General features: G+C 39.0%; 1 protein-coding gene across 2 annotated transcripts; it reads right to left on the bottom strand.

Annotated features, from left to right (window-relative positions):
* Positions 1 to 3,295: 3,295 nt before the first annotated feature.
* On the bottom strand, positions 3,296 to 14,647 carry LOC117305852 (translation initiation factor eIF-2B subunit delta-like). Of its 2 annotated transcripts, none has more exons than XM_033790730.1 (11): positions 14,571 to 14,647; positions 13,614 to 13,888; positions 13,143 to 13,281; positions 10,243 to 10,346; positions 9,788 to 9,963; positions 8,021 to 8,128; positions 7,395 to 7,497; positions 6,543 to 6,667; positions 5,599 to 5,776; positions 4,979 to 5,159; positions 3,296 to 4,349 (listed from the first exon to the last, which is right to left on the bottom strand). In XM_033790730.1, the coding sequence occupies exons 2-11, from the start codon at positions 13,884 to 13,886 to the stop codon at positions 4,150 to 4,152; spliced, it is 1,587 nt and encodes a 528-aa protein (XP_033646621.1). In that variant the 5' UTR covers positions 13,887 to 13,888; positions 14,571 to 14,647; the 3' UTR covers positions 3,296 to 4,149. The 2 variants fall into 2 exon arrangements, with proteins under 2 accessions (XP_033646621.1, XP_033646622.1); XM_033790731.1 differs by lacking the exon at positions 14,571 to 14,647 and adding an exon at positions 14,474 to 14,564.
* Between the last annotated feature and the right edge of the window lie 575 nt (positions 14,648 to 15,222).

The raw sequence follows: 15,222 nt of genomic DNA, 5'->3' as shown, positions 1-15,222 counted from the left end.
TAGCAGCTCTATGAATTTGAGCTGTTTAAGAAGAATATACTTCTTAGCAAATTTCTTTGCTTAGAACAAATTTTAACAATGTGAGCCTGGTGGAATTTTGGCTGGTACCAAGTTTCTGCTAAGCAAGACTTGTCTGTGCTTAGCACATGTTTGTGCTTACAGGCTTCATAAAATTGTTCCCTGGTCAGACACAACAAGAAGCTACCCTGCTGAAACACAATAAACCAGCTGTTTGGCCTAATCGCATAGAGCTGCTTAATGGGGGTCTTTCCACATATAAACTGTTAGGCTCTGCTTAAGATTCAGCACTTATGGAAGCAGGGAACTTCTGCTTGTGCGGTGGTTACTTCATTAAAAGTGCTTCAAAGGGTAGCTACAAGATGCGTCTGCAATAGGTCAGTTTATGATTTCAATAAACATGATAAATGGGTGAAAATTGTGGCACTTACTGTAATACTATAGATACTATATTAGTTGGGAAAAACTTGTCCTTGGAAAAAAGTATGACTATTTTATCCAATTGTGGTACAAGGACTGACCTAAATGCATACAGGATGTGGGCTTTAATAGACTTTTTAGAATGTATTAAATTTTTCTGACTTTTCCAAGAAAAAGTTGAATAACATACTTAAGTAGGAAGAATATTATGCCTGTTTAATGTACACCTTAAATAAACATTGGCCTTACAAAGTCGACTCTTAAAATGAAAACCCCCCCCCAAAATTCATTACAGATATGATTGTAGGCGTTTCGGCCTTCAAAACTTTTAAGATAAATTTTGTTTCATAATGACTGTTTAACTTCTCAGGTTATCTAGTACCTTTGCAAGTAATTCTTTTAAAGGTGTCACTTGTTTACCCTCCAAACATTGTGAATGTTGCAAAGATTCAGCTGAAAAATGAAACTTGTCATAATTTTGTTTCGTTTTAGAAACTGAGACAATAGAAAACATGGACAACATTTCCAGTTCAGGACATGACCTTTTTGAGTTATGGGTTATTTGTATTTGAGAATCCATCAAATGGTAGACTTGTAGACAAGTCATTAAATTTCTGTCACGGTGATAGCATTTCGACTCTCTAATTCTCGCGACACTGGCCCCCGTGAGTCGACTGCTCTCGCAGTAGCAGAGTAGTCTGCAGCCAGCAGCTTTGCGCGAGAGCAGGAGGCCTTCGATTACAGAGACCTGAATCATTACGCCACCACCACGACTCGACCATCTCACCGCGTAAAAACATTAATGATTTGTCCACAAGTCTAGTCAAATTGTAATTCATGCATTTGAAATGACCCAATTGCAAAGTATTGAAAAAAAGTTAATCCTATTATGCAATTTTGTCTTCTATATTATTCGTAGATAATGTAGTTGAGCATCAAGTGTGCATCTTTTTTTAAGATTTGTCTTTTTTTCAAAGAGTGAGAGTGGTAATTAAATCAGAGTGACTCGTTCAATGCACGTTAAAAACTAACCGGGTTCACCTTCCGACCCAGGATGAATTTTAGTTCAAATAAAAGATAAAACTTATCAAACATTGTAATGTTGTTGTGTCAACTGATTATCCTCATTTTGAATAATGCTAAGAATTTTTTTAAACAGAATGTACAAATTTCACTCCAGGACCCAGTTTCTCAGAGGCAAAGTATACCTCGGATTTATAATAGATGTTAAATTTGCATCGAGAGGATAAAGAATATTAATTTGGGGTTTTGTTCCTATTCACCGATGTGTGTTATCACTGTATACTCAGTTAGTACTTCCCCCCCCCCCCCCCCCCCCCCCCCCCGAGTCCTGTGAAAAAATATCACAGGCATGTTACTCGGGAGGGATTCAAACCAATTCTAGAGCAGTGTTGGATTTGTTGAACCATTCGATTGCTTAAAAAACACAGTGAAAATGTTGTTATGTGACTTAATATTTTTATACCAAAGAGTTTATATTCCCAAGTACAATATCCATATAAAACATACATGTATTTAAACAAATTACAGATTGACCCTGTCTTTTGGGACCATCTATGGATAAACAAACATTTTGTTTTGGCCTGAAAGATGCTGTTTGAAAACAGTTTTTGATAGAGAATCCATAGCCGTTTATCCCAAAATTGTTTGCTGTGATCAGGGCTCAATTTCATAGCACTGCTAAGCACACAAATTTGCTTAGCATGGAAATTCTTCCTTGATAAAAAACAGGATTACCAACAGAATTTCCACGTGATTTTCAGGATAAGCAAACAACAGCTGAATACCATTAACAAGCAGTTTGCAACAAATGGAAATTTGGTTGGTAATCCTGTTTTTATCGAAGAAGAAATTTCATGCTAAGCAAATTACTCTGCTTAGCAGCTCTATTAAATTGGGCCCTGGGGCTCTGCTTATAGTCCATGTGTTAAGCAAAGGATCAACGCTTACAGAAACAGAGAATTCCGCACTTTGTCAAATCTCATGTGTTGGCAGGAAATTTTTGCTTGTGTGTGCGTACTCCATGTTACTAGGGATTCTTCGCTTTACTCAGCTAGTGCAGAAATTTGGCCATTGCACAATAAGCAAAGAATGGTGATCGCAAGCGCAGAGTTTGGCGGTAAGCAGAGCCATGAAATTGGGCCTTATAATCCATCAGGGTAGCATTCTTTGCTTGCAATCAACTAACTGTTAAGGAGGTTAGCACAGAATCCTAACCAATGCAGGAGTAAATGCACCATACACTTGCCAAATCATTCAACATGCTCAAAGAAGAGCAGAAATCTGCATTTTTGGAGTGCAGACTTGTATTTCTCTTGCAGATGTTTCAGTCTACAGTTAGATCTTGTAATTTGAGAACACTTGTTAAAATGAGAACACTTAGTACTTTCAAAGCACCACTTACCACCACACTTCTTATTTAGGAGTATATCCATTTCAGGCACCTTTTATTTTAATGATAACTTGGTAATACAGTATGTACACATAAGTTTTTACTTGTTTTTTTTGCAAATAACGACACCCCAAAAACGGGTCATGATCGTACCCTAAAGAGTCCTGTTTCCCATTCTGAATTATGTCTGGGCGTGCAGTCTTTATTTTTGTTCACAAATAAATTTCCAAGGGGATTTAAACTAGTGAAAGAGTTAACTGAAAACATTCCTTTTTAAAGGCAGTGGACACTATTGGTAATTTTCAAAGACCAGTCTTCTCACTTGTTGTATCTCAACATATGCATAAAATAACGATCCTGTGAAAATTTGAGCTCAATCGGTCATTGAACTTCCGAGATAATAATGAAAGAAAAAAACCTTGTCACACGAAGTTGTGTGCGTTTAGATAGTTGATTTCGAGACCTCAAGTTCTAAACTTGTGTGATTACCAATAGTGTCCACTGCCTTTAAATGTACGAGACACTTGTATATTATATCTTCCTCCATATCCATTGAAGCATTTGCAGTAGACTTGGTGCAAGACGTTCTTGTTGAGTTGGTCAACCTGTATGGTATGCCAAAGGCCCCATACACTCAACGCTATACACACAGTGACTATTCCACTGAAAGAGGTTATTTCTGTAAGCCGTGATTGTTGTTTTGAGTGTGGTGTGGTGGGGTGATCTGGCATTTTTTCAACAGCGCCCGCTAACACTCGATAGTGAGGCGCGCGGCGAGGAGAAGTGGAGGTGGTGCTTACTGACCAAGCAGTTTTTAATGGGCAAGTGTTAAGGGCTAGCCCTAATGTCAGGGCCCAGCAAAACAGTCTGCAGTCCACTCCCTTTGACAAAAATATGACATTGTTGCACAAACGAAAATTGTTTTGACAATAGGTGACTGTGGCGTGCCGTGGCCCAGGGGTAAAGAGTGACGGACTGAAGCTCTGGTGCAAGACGTTCCAGTTTATGTGGGTTCCAGTTTATATTCTTGAGCAAGATACTTTACCCTTATTGGTTTGAGGGCACTCCCTTAACAAAATACCACAGATTATATGTAGATTTGTTCAACTTCTAAGGTCTCCAAACAGGCCTGGAATTTGATCTTCAAAAGGGCAAAGCAATTATCATTTTGCAGAGGGCCATTCCATTGAAAAATCTTAAAACCAATGAGAAACTTTTGAAGGGGCCGAAGGCCAAGACCACGGGCAATGGCCTCCAGGGCCTGCAACTACTTCCAGGCCTGTCCAGGACACGATGGGTTACGTTTCGACATTCTTGACTCTCAACACGACAGGTACAGACGTGCATGGTAACATGCCAATCTCGGTGATCACCATGGAGATGAAGTCAGGTGGTGTGACATCATAGACGAGATTGAGGATGGTTAGGGACTGGATGTTTCTCCAGTCCTTCAGGTACTGGGTGGGTTTCCTGATCTTCACTAGATCGTCTGGATCTCCTGTACAAGGAAGAAATAAAAATGCAAAGGTTTAAACACAGATAGAAATTTGTCAGAAACACCAGTATGGAGAAACAAGCCAAAGCAGGCCAAAGGGGTGACATTTTCAAATCCATTTTTTTCTGTTTTAAATGCACAAAAAATATCTTATTTATATTCGCAACTTCTATCTTTTTAAATAACAGCAGAAATAGGAAAAAGTTAGCATTGAAAGAAAATGTGATGGTGTATGTTCAATAAACAACTTGACTGTTCCCTTTTTCTCAGCTTCATTCTCTGGCATCTCTTTGTGTTTCTAATATCACAACTTTTGAACCAAAAATACTATGAACATAGGGTTTTAACAGTTTTAAACCATAGATTGTTCTCTTTTCATAATAAAAACAAAGAAAAAAGACCCGGGTCGACAACAGCAAAAGACTCATTTTGCTTGATAGCATCACAGATGTCCTCTGTTCCTGACTAGGGCTACACATTATATTATTTGGTGAGTAAGACCATTTATTTCTGTATAACCATCACAAACGCCCATACGTTGATACTATTGTTCATTCTTTAATCAAATTTTGTCAGTAAAAACGGTTATGACATGCCATTCAATGATACAATGCAAATACTACAATACTTACCCAACTCATTGAAGACAAAGCTATCTGTTTGTACACGTTCACTAAACTTGTAGGTTTCGCAGCAGACAAGAACGGGCACGTTGTACGCCTTGGCTACCATAGCGATGATGGACGACCCCACCCTAGACATGACGTAACCATTGGCCAATAAGGCGTGAGCTCCTAAGAACACCTTGGATACCTTGACAGTTTTGGGAAGAACAAAGAAAAATAAACTAGGACTATGACATTTATGGACAATCCCACCATGTACAATTTTAAGCATGTAAATACAAAGTCCTTAAATTCCATTGTTATAACTTTGGTTGTTACGTTTTTCGTTTAAATTTTTTTGATCCAGTTTTCTTGATTATGACTTCATTTCAGAAAAAAGTATTTCACAGAAAAAACTACTTTAGCATGAAAAAATAAAGTCTCACTTACATGTAGTTGACTGAATTAATGCCCTACAATCATGGTTAATTAACAAAAAAAAAAGATTAAAATTGTGCTTGTCTTTCTCTTAAATTAGAAAAAAAAAAAAGACTTGTTTTCATCAAAAAACTTCAAAATAAGCTTACTGTTCTGTGGATCAACACATTTAAGAGATTCTGATTTTTAAATGCACTTCTAGCACAAACCTCTTGCATCATGTAGGAGATTGCGCTGATCAGGATGTATGTACACTTGATTCCATGTTTCATGAGTCGACGTACAGCTTCAATGCCTTCTGATTTGGGTCTACTATCGGCCACGATCACTCGGAATGTCTTGCCGGCTTCATGGGCGTCACAAAGAACTTTGTATATCAGGGAAGAACTGTGAAACCATGACATGAAATGCTCTGTTTTATATTTGAATTATTTCTATGGAAAGACAGACATTTTGTCTTGTCAGGGCAATAAGGTCTCATTATTACTATTATTTTTGTTTTGTATTTCCGGTGATGAAACCAAGAATGCCTCATAAGTGAACTTTAAATCACTGTAGCTTGCAAGCCTGAGGAAACCTTTAAACAATGGTGCTTGCTATGTGAACCAGAAACACCGGGGGTAATAATCCCTACTCTTCCATGATAAGCGTCTGTTATTATATATATCTTGTGATGAAACCAAGGTTGCCTCATAAGTGAAGTTTATCACTGTAGCTCGCAAGCCTGAGGAAAACCTGTAAACAAGGGTGCTTGCTATGTGAACCAGAAACACCTGCGTTAACACCCACTCTTCCATTTCTTGCAGGAAATACTGTGTGTAACAGCGCCAGGAGTGTCACTGAGTGACGGACATGGGCACTTTATAAGAAGCCACAATTATTATTAATATTATTAATGATAAGTGTTCTGGGTTCTTTTACAAGCACTACCAATCCCAGTAATGGCTTACACTGACAATCATTGAAAAATGGCTTTGTTTTATATTTGAATTGTTTCCATCGAAAAACAGATATTTCAGGCGAATACTGTTTGAAACGTTGAGACCAAACCGGCTCTTTTTAGAGCCAACACTCCCTCAAGAGAGAATTATTACATGGTTGTACATGCAAGTTTACTATTAAATAGTTTATTTAGTGACATAGTTTTACATACCATGTGTATATGAGGATTACATCTCCATTTTTAATCTTCTTAATCGCATCTTTAGAGATTGCTACAGCAGCCAGAATAATCTTATTCACATAAGAGTCAATGCACTGATATAGATGTTCCTTTGCCTAAGAAAAAATACAAAATTTGTTAATAATAAGTGTTGGACAGATTGAGTGCACTGTCACAGAAAATAATCACGAGGTGAAATTCTCATTATTTGTTATTCTTGTTGGTCTTTGACAATTACTAAAGGTGTCCAGTGCTTTTAATAGACTTTTGCAGGCCTTACTTAGAATAACAAAAATTCAGATTTTTCCCAAGGGTAAAACAAAAATAGAAAACAGACTAACGTAGTAAGAATATCAGGCTAGATTGCATTATGCATTACCATTGCCCAAGCGTAAGCTTGCACACCAACTAGCGCATCACTAGGACCGCCAGACATGCTTCAGTCAACCGGTCTTAAAATGCTGCAGCTGTGAGCAAGTTCGAGTGTGCACCACGGTTAACTAAAGGTTGACTAGTTTGAATCAAACCAAGGCTGGTCGAACATTGGTTGACTACTGTGGTCGACCATTTGGAACCAACCTCATGACCATGGTTTCTTCACTGGTCTCAATAGCTTGTTCCATGCTAACATGTGTAATGGGCAGAAGGGAACCAGTGATACTACAGCGAAAATGCGAAAGTGTTCCCGATTGCTGACTAGACTTTCAAACAAGTCTTTCGAGTGAGTGCGATACTGCGCATGTACATTGCTGGTCAGTGGTTAATCAGGTGTTGACTAAATGTTAGCACTCGAACTTGCTCTACATGTATGTCTTTGTCTTTGGTGTATTGGTGTATACATACCTTTGTATCAGCCATGTCCTGGGGAATCTGACTTATCTGTAGCTTGACATACTTGATTGCATTCCCCATACTCACTGACTTAGGTCGACATACATTCAGAAAACTACAATCAAACCAAACACAAATCAAAGTTAAACATTTGACACTCAAAATCTCAAAAACAATCACGACAATTCAGGGGGTTTCCCTCATTAATTTGTCCACTCTCCCACCGGATGAGTCAACCAAAATGTTGGGGCGCCCTCAGTTTTTTTCACTAGCCAACATGTAATAGTTAAAAAAAACCTGGGCCTAATTTCATAGAGCTGCAAAGCGCATAGAGACTTGTCTGTGATTATGATATGCGCTATACAAAAATGGTTCATTATTATTATTATTATTAAGCACTAAAATTTGTTAAGCTTGAAATTTTTGCCTTGATAAAAATAGGATTACCTTCCAAATTTCCACTTAATTTTCAGGATAAGCAAACAACAGTTGAATACCATTAATAAGGAATATGCAACATATGGAAATTTGGTTGGTAATCCTGTTTTTATCAAGGAAGAAATTTCATGCTAAGCAAATTTTTGTGCTTAGCATCTCTATGAAATTGGGCCCTGGAAGTTGTGCAAGGGGTCAATTACCTGATGTATGGTTTGATCTTACTTTCTAGATCTCTGGATAACTCCTTCTGGGGTGGGGTGGTGTAGTCAGCTATGACTTGCTTGAAAGCATGCAACATGGCTATACATCTGCAATGACATATCACAACAAAAATAATAATAATAATAATTTATTCATTTATTATGCACAAGTTTCATAAAAAATATGTACAGCTGCGCATTACAACAATATACAGATATTAACAATAATTTAAACAGATTTAAAAAGAACGAAGTACAAGCATTGGCGTGTCGTGGTCGAGCGGTCTAGTTCACTGGACACAAACTCTGGTGTTGTCAGCTACAGAGTGTGGGTTCAAATCCTGGTCATGACACTTGGATACTCGGAAGGGTCCATAAGACAGGACGTAAAGCCGAGGGACTACTTGTCCATGAGCGGTGCAGGGGTGCATTTGTACAAGGTGCAAGTAAACAAAGACTCATTGCTGCTTATAGGTGAGCAGTCACCACTCCCCTGAATACCTCAACTGAAGGGGAGGTGATAATGTTGTCGGGGAGTGATGTCCACCAGATGACGGTTCTTGGGAAAAATGAGTTTGAGAATGACTGTATCCTACCTGGGATGATCTGATATTTATTTGGGTGGAATGATCTAGTATTACATGGGATTGCTGGGTTAAGGTACACGTATGTGTGGATTGACTGCAATAGCTTGGTTCTGAACTTTGTAGAGGAGGGTGAGGTAGATGATAGATGATAACCATGTCTACATCCTTGCTGTCTGTGAAGGGATAACCCTTTTTTAGGCTCAGGAGTGGGTGGTCATGTGCCCCTGGTGGTAGTTAAGTGGGGTTGACAGCCCAAATCAATTAAGTGTAGCCCTCTCATAAAAACAAAAAGTAAGTTCCAACATGATTATTACGATTATTACGATAGTTCTTATTGTCTCTCTGCATAATGTGCGCATACTGTTTATTTTGTTCGTTATTCTATATGCCTATGTGGTTTAAGGGTTTTCTGTATTTTTTTGTAATTTTTTTTTATTTTTTAAATATTTTTTGACTCGCAAGCCGAAGTGAATTTCACTGTATATGTATTTATATGTGTGACAATAAACAATTGAATTAAATTGAATTGAATTAAATTGAATTGAATTGAACTGAACATACTTTGAAAAGGCGTTATTTAATGGATTTTAGGTTGATATATACACCTTTTGATGCTTTACCATTACTTAATACAACTCTGGCAAAGGTCTGGTTTAAAAAATAATACAAATTACGTCACTAAATGTAAGAGCGCCCTCTAGCGGCAGATTAAACTAAAACTGCTTCAAGCTACCTCACTTTATAAACTGAATTGTTGTTTAGAAATCGTTATATTCTGAAGCTGCTGTAATCCAATACCAACCATCCCAAGGTCATCAGAGAGTTGCTGTTGGTAGGTGTGCAAAAGTGCTCCACCTTTACGATAGGGTTCTGTAGGTTGGGTCTTCTTGTCCTGGAGTATTTAGAGAGGAGTGTCATGCCTAGTTGCAGGTCCGATAGGTTGTAAACGATATCAGTTGTGAACGTAAGAAGGCTGGGCTAATTTCATTTTGCATAGGGCACCTCCATCGCAAAAAAATCTTAAAGTCTATGGAAAACTTTTGAAGGGTCATCAAGGCCAAGACCAGGGTCATGGCCTCTGTGTATTTCTAGGACTGTTAATGAGTCAAGAAAAATACAAAGGTATCTGAGGTCTTCTGTATTTACCCTCTTCCAACACCCACTCCTGCAGTAATCTTACCTTGCATTAGCTCCACAGATAATCCCCTCTGCATACTGTAATCCTAATCTCATAACAGCCGGATGGATCCCTCCGCTAGCGAAGCTCAGCCCTCTAGTGATCGACACCTGTCTCTCATATTGATCGAGATGAGAGAAGAGACTGACTTTGCGCTCGATCTCAGCTCGTTGGGGAATCTACACAAAATTACAAAATTATTATGTTTCACACAAATGTTTACTTTATGCAACCATGAGAAAATAAAATTGGGTGGGGTTATATCACAAGTTATGACATTGTCCATGTAATGACCCAGACGATGAGACCACTCCTTGATATGCTGGGTAAGACCAAAAGCCTGAAGTGGATGCTTAAATTTATTTGCATTGGTGTTGAGGCTGCATCAAAATGAATGTTTAAGTCACCAGTGACGATAATTTCAGATGGATGAAGGAGATTTCACCGGTCTACCTTACCTGATGTCTCTCCAATTTCTTGGCTCTTCTCTTCTGCACCTTTGGATCATCTTGCTTCAACGCGTCCGACACACGAGGGGGCTCTTTCTTGGACAAACTCGAGACTACAATTGAGGACAAACATCAAAAAGTGGTAAGCATTAGAAAGTAACGGGAATTTTTGTTTCACCAGGGTTACTTCAGAATCTTTATGGTTTGAAAACTGCAACTGTACAAGTGTTTGAGTCTGGGTTTTTTTTTTATGTGAGACTTTTTAGATGCTGGCGGCAGCAGACAAACTGGTCCTTTTTTAAGGCATCTGAGCGTACGCACATACGCTCAGTAATGCGCGGGTAGCTCTGAGCATGCGCACTTCTGGCGAGAACTGTGAAAAAACACCGTCCAAAAGTCTCCAATTGGATAAAAACAATCTCACAACTGTGTCATATCTTTTTAGACAAAAAGGGAAAACATTCAGTGCAACCGTGTCTTTGATTATCAAAGTAAACAGTACGTACCCCTAAGACCAATGACAGTGAGACACATTTTCTTTTCATGATTTTTCAAATATAAAGGTATCAAACTGTGAGATTCAATTAGTCCGGTCCTGTATAAATTCTGAGCTACATATAAGTTCTACTGTGTTGTAGATTTCCCTACAAATTTGAGCTCTGCAGCATGAATCAAATTCTAATCAATGCACAAAACTGGTCTGCTAAAAAACTACCGGTAGTTATCCTCTCTCAATTGGTTTCACTGTGAAAGGCCTGGATGTGATTTCTCCACAAAAATGCATGTGATATTGATAGGGATATCCCTACTAATATCACATGCAAGTGAGCCGCCTTACCATTTTTGTAGAGAAATCACATCCAGACCGTTCACGGTGTTTGCTAAACTCGTACATTATTATAGAATTTGTTCGCTACTACATGTAATTAAGTTTTATCAATCCTTTACTTGGGAGGTTACAAATTCAGAAAATAACAAACATGACAACAAGAAACTAATGCAATTGTAAATGTCCAATGCAATGTAATATAATGCAATGCACATGCACGTAGAAAACAAAGGCTAGAAACTCTGCACACGCCAAGAAACCACATTGTACTACGCTTAACCAACTCTTCCCAAAAAGCACTGGCTCCTCCCATCAACCAACTCGTCCCGCATCCAACGACATAACTATGTGCTTCGTATTCCCTCTTTCAGCAACAGTAAAGCAAGTATTTGCATGGAAAAGCACCCGCAAGCTGATAGCCCTTCATTTACCAACAGTCTAGTCTCAATACCAGACATGGTAGTTCATTATTACTAGTGGTATGACATGTACATGTATGACAGACAATATTATATAGAAAAATGCCTTGCACCAAGACTATACACATCATGCTTTGGTACCATAAGGACATCAACAATTTAATGCAAACTTTAGTCACCTGATCATTCCTTTTAAATCAGGGATTTGATAGGCTGTTACGAAAAGAAAAAAAACCTTGGGAGCACAAAGCACGAAAGCAAAAAACCTTACAAGCATAGAGCCCAATATTAACATTCATATCAATAGCCCTAGTCTGCAATCTGGCTGGGGCGTTGTTATATGTAAATTTATAAAAATGTGATCTTAAAAACAAACAAAAAAACAATCACTTCCAAGTAAAATGCGTAATGCCACCTCAGTGATCAACAAATGATACCCGTGTAATGTATTGTACAATCAACCCATGAGGAAATAAACAAAGAATTATTGTGGCGAGGCGCTTAGTGAAAGACTGGTGGCTGAATGTAAAGTGGTTTAAACCAGTGCAGAGGTTGAAATATCCACTGGAGCACAGGCCAGAGTCAGTAAACCCCAGGGCTTGAAATACATCTTGTAATTCAAACATTGGCTAGTAACAAAAAAAACCTCTGGACCACTGGCCAGAGTCCTGTAGTTTCACATTGGGCCAGTAACCAAAACATGACCACTGGCCAAAGCCCAGTAATTTTAGCACTGGGACAGAAACCCCTTGTTCTTGTAAAATAAATACCGGTCTAGTCAGAACATTTTTAGCTACAAGCTCTTAATGCATTTTTGTTGATTGTTTCCCTAAATTTAAGTCCCGTGGATGGTACATTGTGTAACTCAACCCAACCAAGAATAAAAGTTTACCATGGTACACAGTAACCTATTAATTTAATATCCAATGCAAATGAAGTCTTAGATGAACCGGTTTGACATGAGATGCTGTAAGTTAAAGTTTCAAGATTTAAAAAAAAAATGATTGCATTGACAGGCACCATACAGATACATACCACTATCGGTCAATAGAGAGCCTCCTACCATTTGACCTACAGGTAGGGGTCAAAAGATGTAACTTCATTGCAAGGCAACTATCATAACCTTAGACATGTAGGAATTATTTAGAATTTTTTTTTTAATGCAAGTCGCCAGACACACAAGGCCTCAGTGTGGGCTACAATTCAACTATTTTTCCAGGGGCCATTGTCACCTACTCCGGGGTTTGAAACAGGGATACCCCCTTTACAGTCCATACGAATGTAGGCTTGGGTATCATCAATCAGGACAGAATCCTGGCTGGTAGAGCAGAAAGCACTGCCTCCCAAATTTTATTAAGCAATCATGGTTAAGTGTTTTGCTCTAAAAAAAATAAGGACACAGGTGTCACGACCGGGACTTGAACCCACACTCTGCTGATCACAAGCACCAGAGCTTGAATTGGGTGCTCTTAACAAATTATTTTTAAATATTAAATAATTCTACTCTTTTGTACCATTTTTCAGCCAGAAAATGCTATGTAAAAGGAGTAGGTCTCATAATTCAAATGTAGTCCCGCATACTTGCAGGAAAAAATTGAATGTGCTCTTAGAAACATCCGTACTAAGCTCGTAATAAATATATTATTATTATTGTTACCAACCTGGTCCATCTGACGATGTGGATTTTGAAGCTCTGATTTTGGTGTGTAATGTTACCCCTGATGACCCCCCAGATGGCGCCCCCGTTGACCCTCCATGGCCTCCGCCAGCTTCCTTGGCTTTTCGTTGTCTGTCTGCCTCCTGGAATTACAAGAACACTTTGTTATGTTGAGGCCAGAGTCACAATAAATGAGGGGTGCATTGGTAAAATCCCTGAGATAAATTATTTTAGTTTGTAAAACAGTTTGAAAAGTCTTGGTATTTGGAAGAAAAAAGTCTTATTAAGGGCAGAAATAAGGTGCTAAGATTGTCCAAACCTCACTTCCGGATTTTGTTTTTGTGACATTGTGAAAACTGTAAGCATTAAATCATGCAGGCTAGTGAAAAATACTTGCAAGCTACCCACAATTCTGGTTGACTCGTCCGGCAGGCGATTTGAAAGAAAAGTTCAGGGAAACCCCTGAAATACTGACCTGCTTGGCACGTCTTTCAGCCTTTAGTTCTGCTTTACTCTTCTGAGTTCCCTGAGACTCTGACGCTGCGGCTGCTGCAGGTGTCTTTGCTGGTGTCTTTCCACTCGCTGCTGCAGCTGCTGCTGCTGTTGGTGCTGCAAAGGGTTTACCTGCTGGGTCTAGTTTGCCTTGCTCCTGCAACCTCTGCTCTCTTCTTTGCTTTTTGGATAATTTCTTGGCCTGTTGGTCCAGGGTCTGCCCTGGTGTCGCCACTGATGAGGGTTTGGTGTCCATCGCTTTAAAAAATATGGCATAGAAAACAGGAACTTAATAAAACCTGATGTCATGACCTCTGTTACCCCTGGCAGCCTGGTCTTGGCCTTGGCAGGTTCCATTCAAAAGACTTTAAGATTTTCCAACGGAAGTGCCCTATTGCAAAATGAAAAAGGCCTTGCCTTTTCAACATATTTACAGACGAAATTCCAGTCCTGAATTTGTGCTATGTACATGTATTTATGTCTTTTTTTTCCACCAGTTTTTTTTTTTCTGTAGATGTAAGAAATCAAGAATCATAGCTCTTTTACTTCATGTAGGGGCTGTGAGCACCTGCGACAGTCGGGATCATGAATGGGTTACAATTATGGCAAATAAAATCAATATGTGAATTTATAATTGATGCAAGACTTTGGCAATATTAAGCCTTCCGAGTTGGCTTGGGACCGAGTTGACCGGTACCCATATTGACTATTCGAAGTATATGATGAGGAGGAGATGTCCGTAAACTGGACAGGCAAAACATCTGTTCTGTGTTTTTGCACATAATACAACAAGAAATTTTCTTGTAGAGCTTAAAACCTACTACAAAATAGTTGTTAACTTACCTTATATTCTTAAGTTCTTTTGTAAACCCCAATCAATCTCAGGGTTTGTTTACGCATCATAACAAAAACGAAACTTGTCAATGGTAAATAAACTCACCTGCGATGATGATGCAAGCGTGCGCGAATTATACTATAGCGCCCCCCAGTGGCGATGGATTGACTACTGGAGCGGTGTGTTGACTCCCTAGTAATAGGGTATTAATTATCTCTGCTCAGTGATTTAGGGAGTCACAAGGCCTGCCGATTCATCTCCCTATAACTCCAAACTGAGAACATTATAAAGCTAGACCTAATACATGTAAACACCCGGCTCGCCGTCGTGATTTTCCAAAGCTTGAGAAACTCAATTTCCTAAACCTCTCGGCAAATAGGACCATTTTTATTTCAGCGATGACATCGTAAAAATTAATACGTGATTCATGCTGCATCAGGTTCAGTGCATGCACGCTCGCTTACGCGTGCACATACATACATGTCCGCCGGACGGTTTTTGCATACCGAACACAATTGCATATGCAAAAGTGTCCGGAACGGACAGTATTACATGGCGAACACAATTGCATCTGACACCAGCCCCTGGACCCACACCATAATTTTGATACCCCTAAGAATACCTGTTACTTCTTTGTCAGCTCTCAAAATCTTCGAGTATGGAGTAAAATAGTTAAGGATAACTGTACAATATTGAGGCCCGCGACGCTCTGTTTTCTCGTGGGAGCTTTTGGGTGCAACTAATGACAACTCAATGA

The sequence above is a fragment of the Asterias rubens genome, unplaced genomic scaffold (genome assembly GCF_902459465.1).
Source record: "Asterias rubens unplaced genomic scaffold, eAstRub1.3, whole genome shotgun sequence".
Lineage (NCBI taxonomy): Eukaryota > Metazoa > Echinodermata > Asteroidea > Forcipulatida > Asteriidae > Asterias > Asterias rubens.
This window is presented reverse-complemented; position numbering and strand designations above follow the sequence as displayed.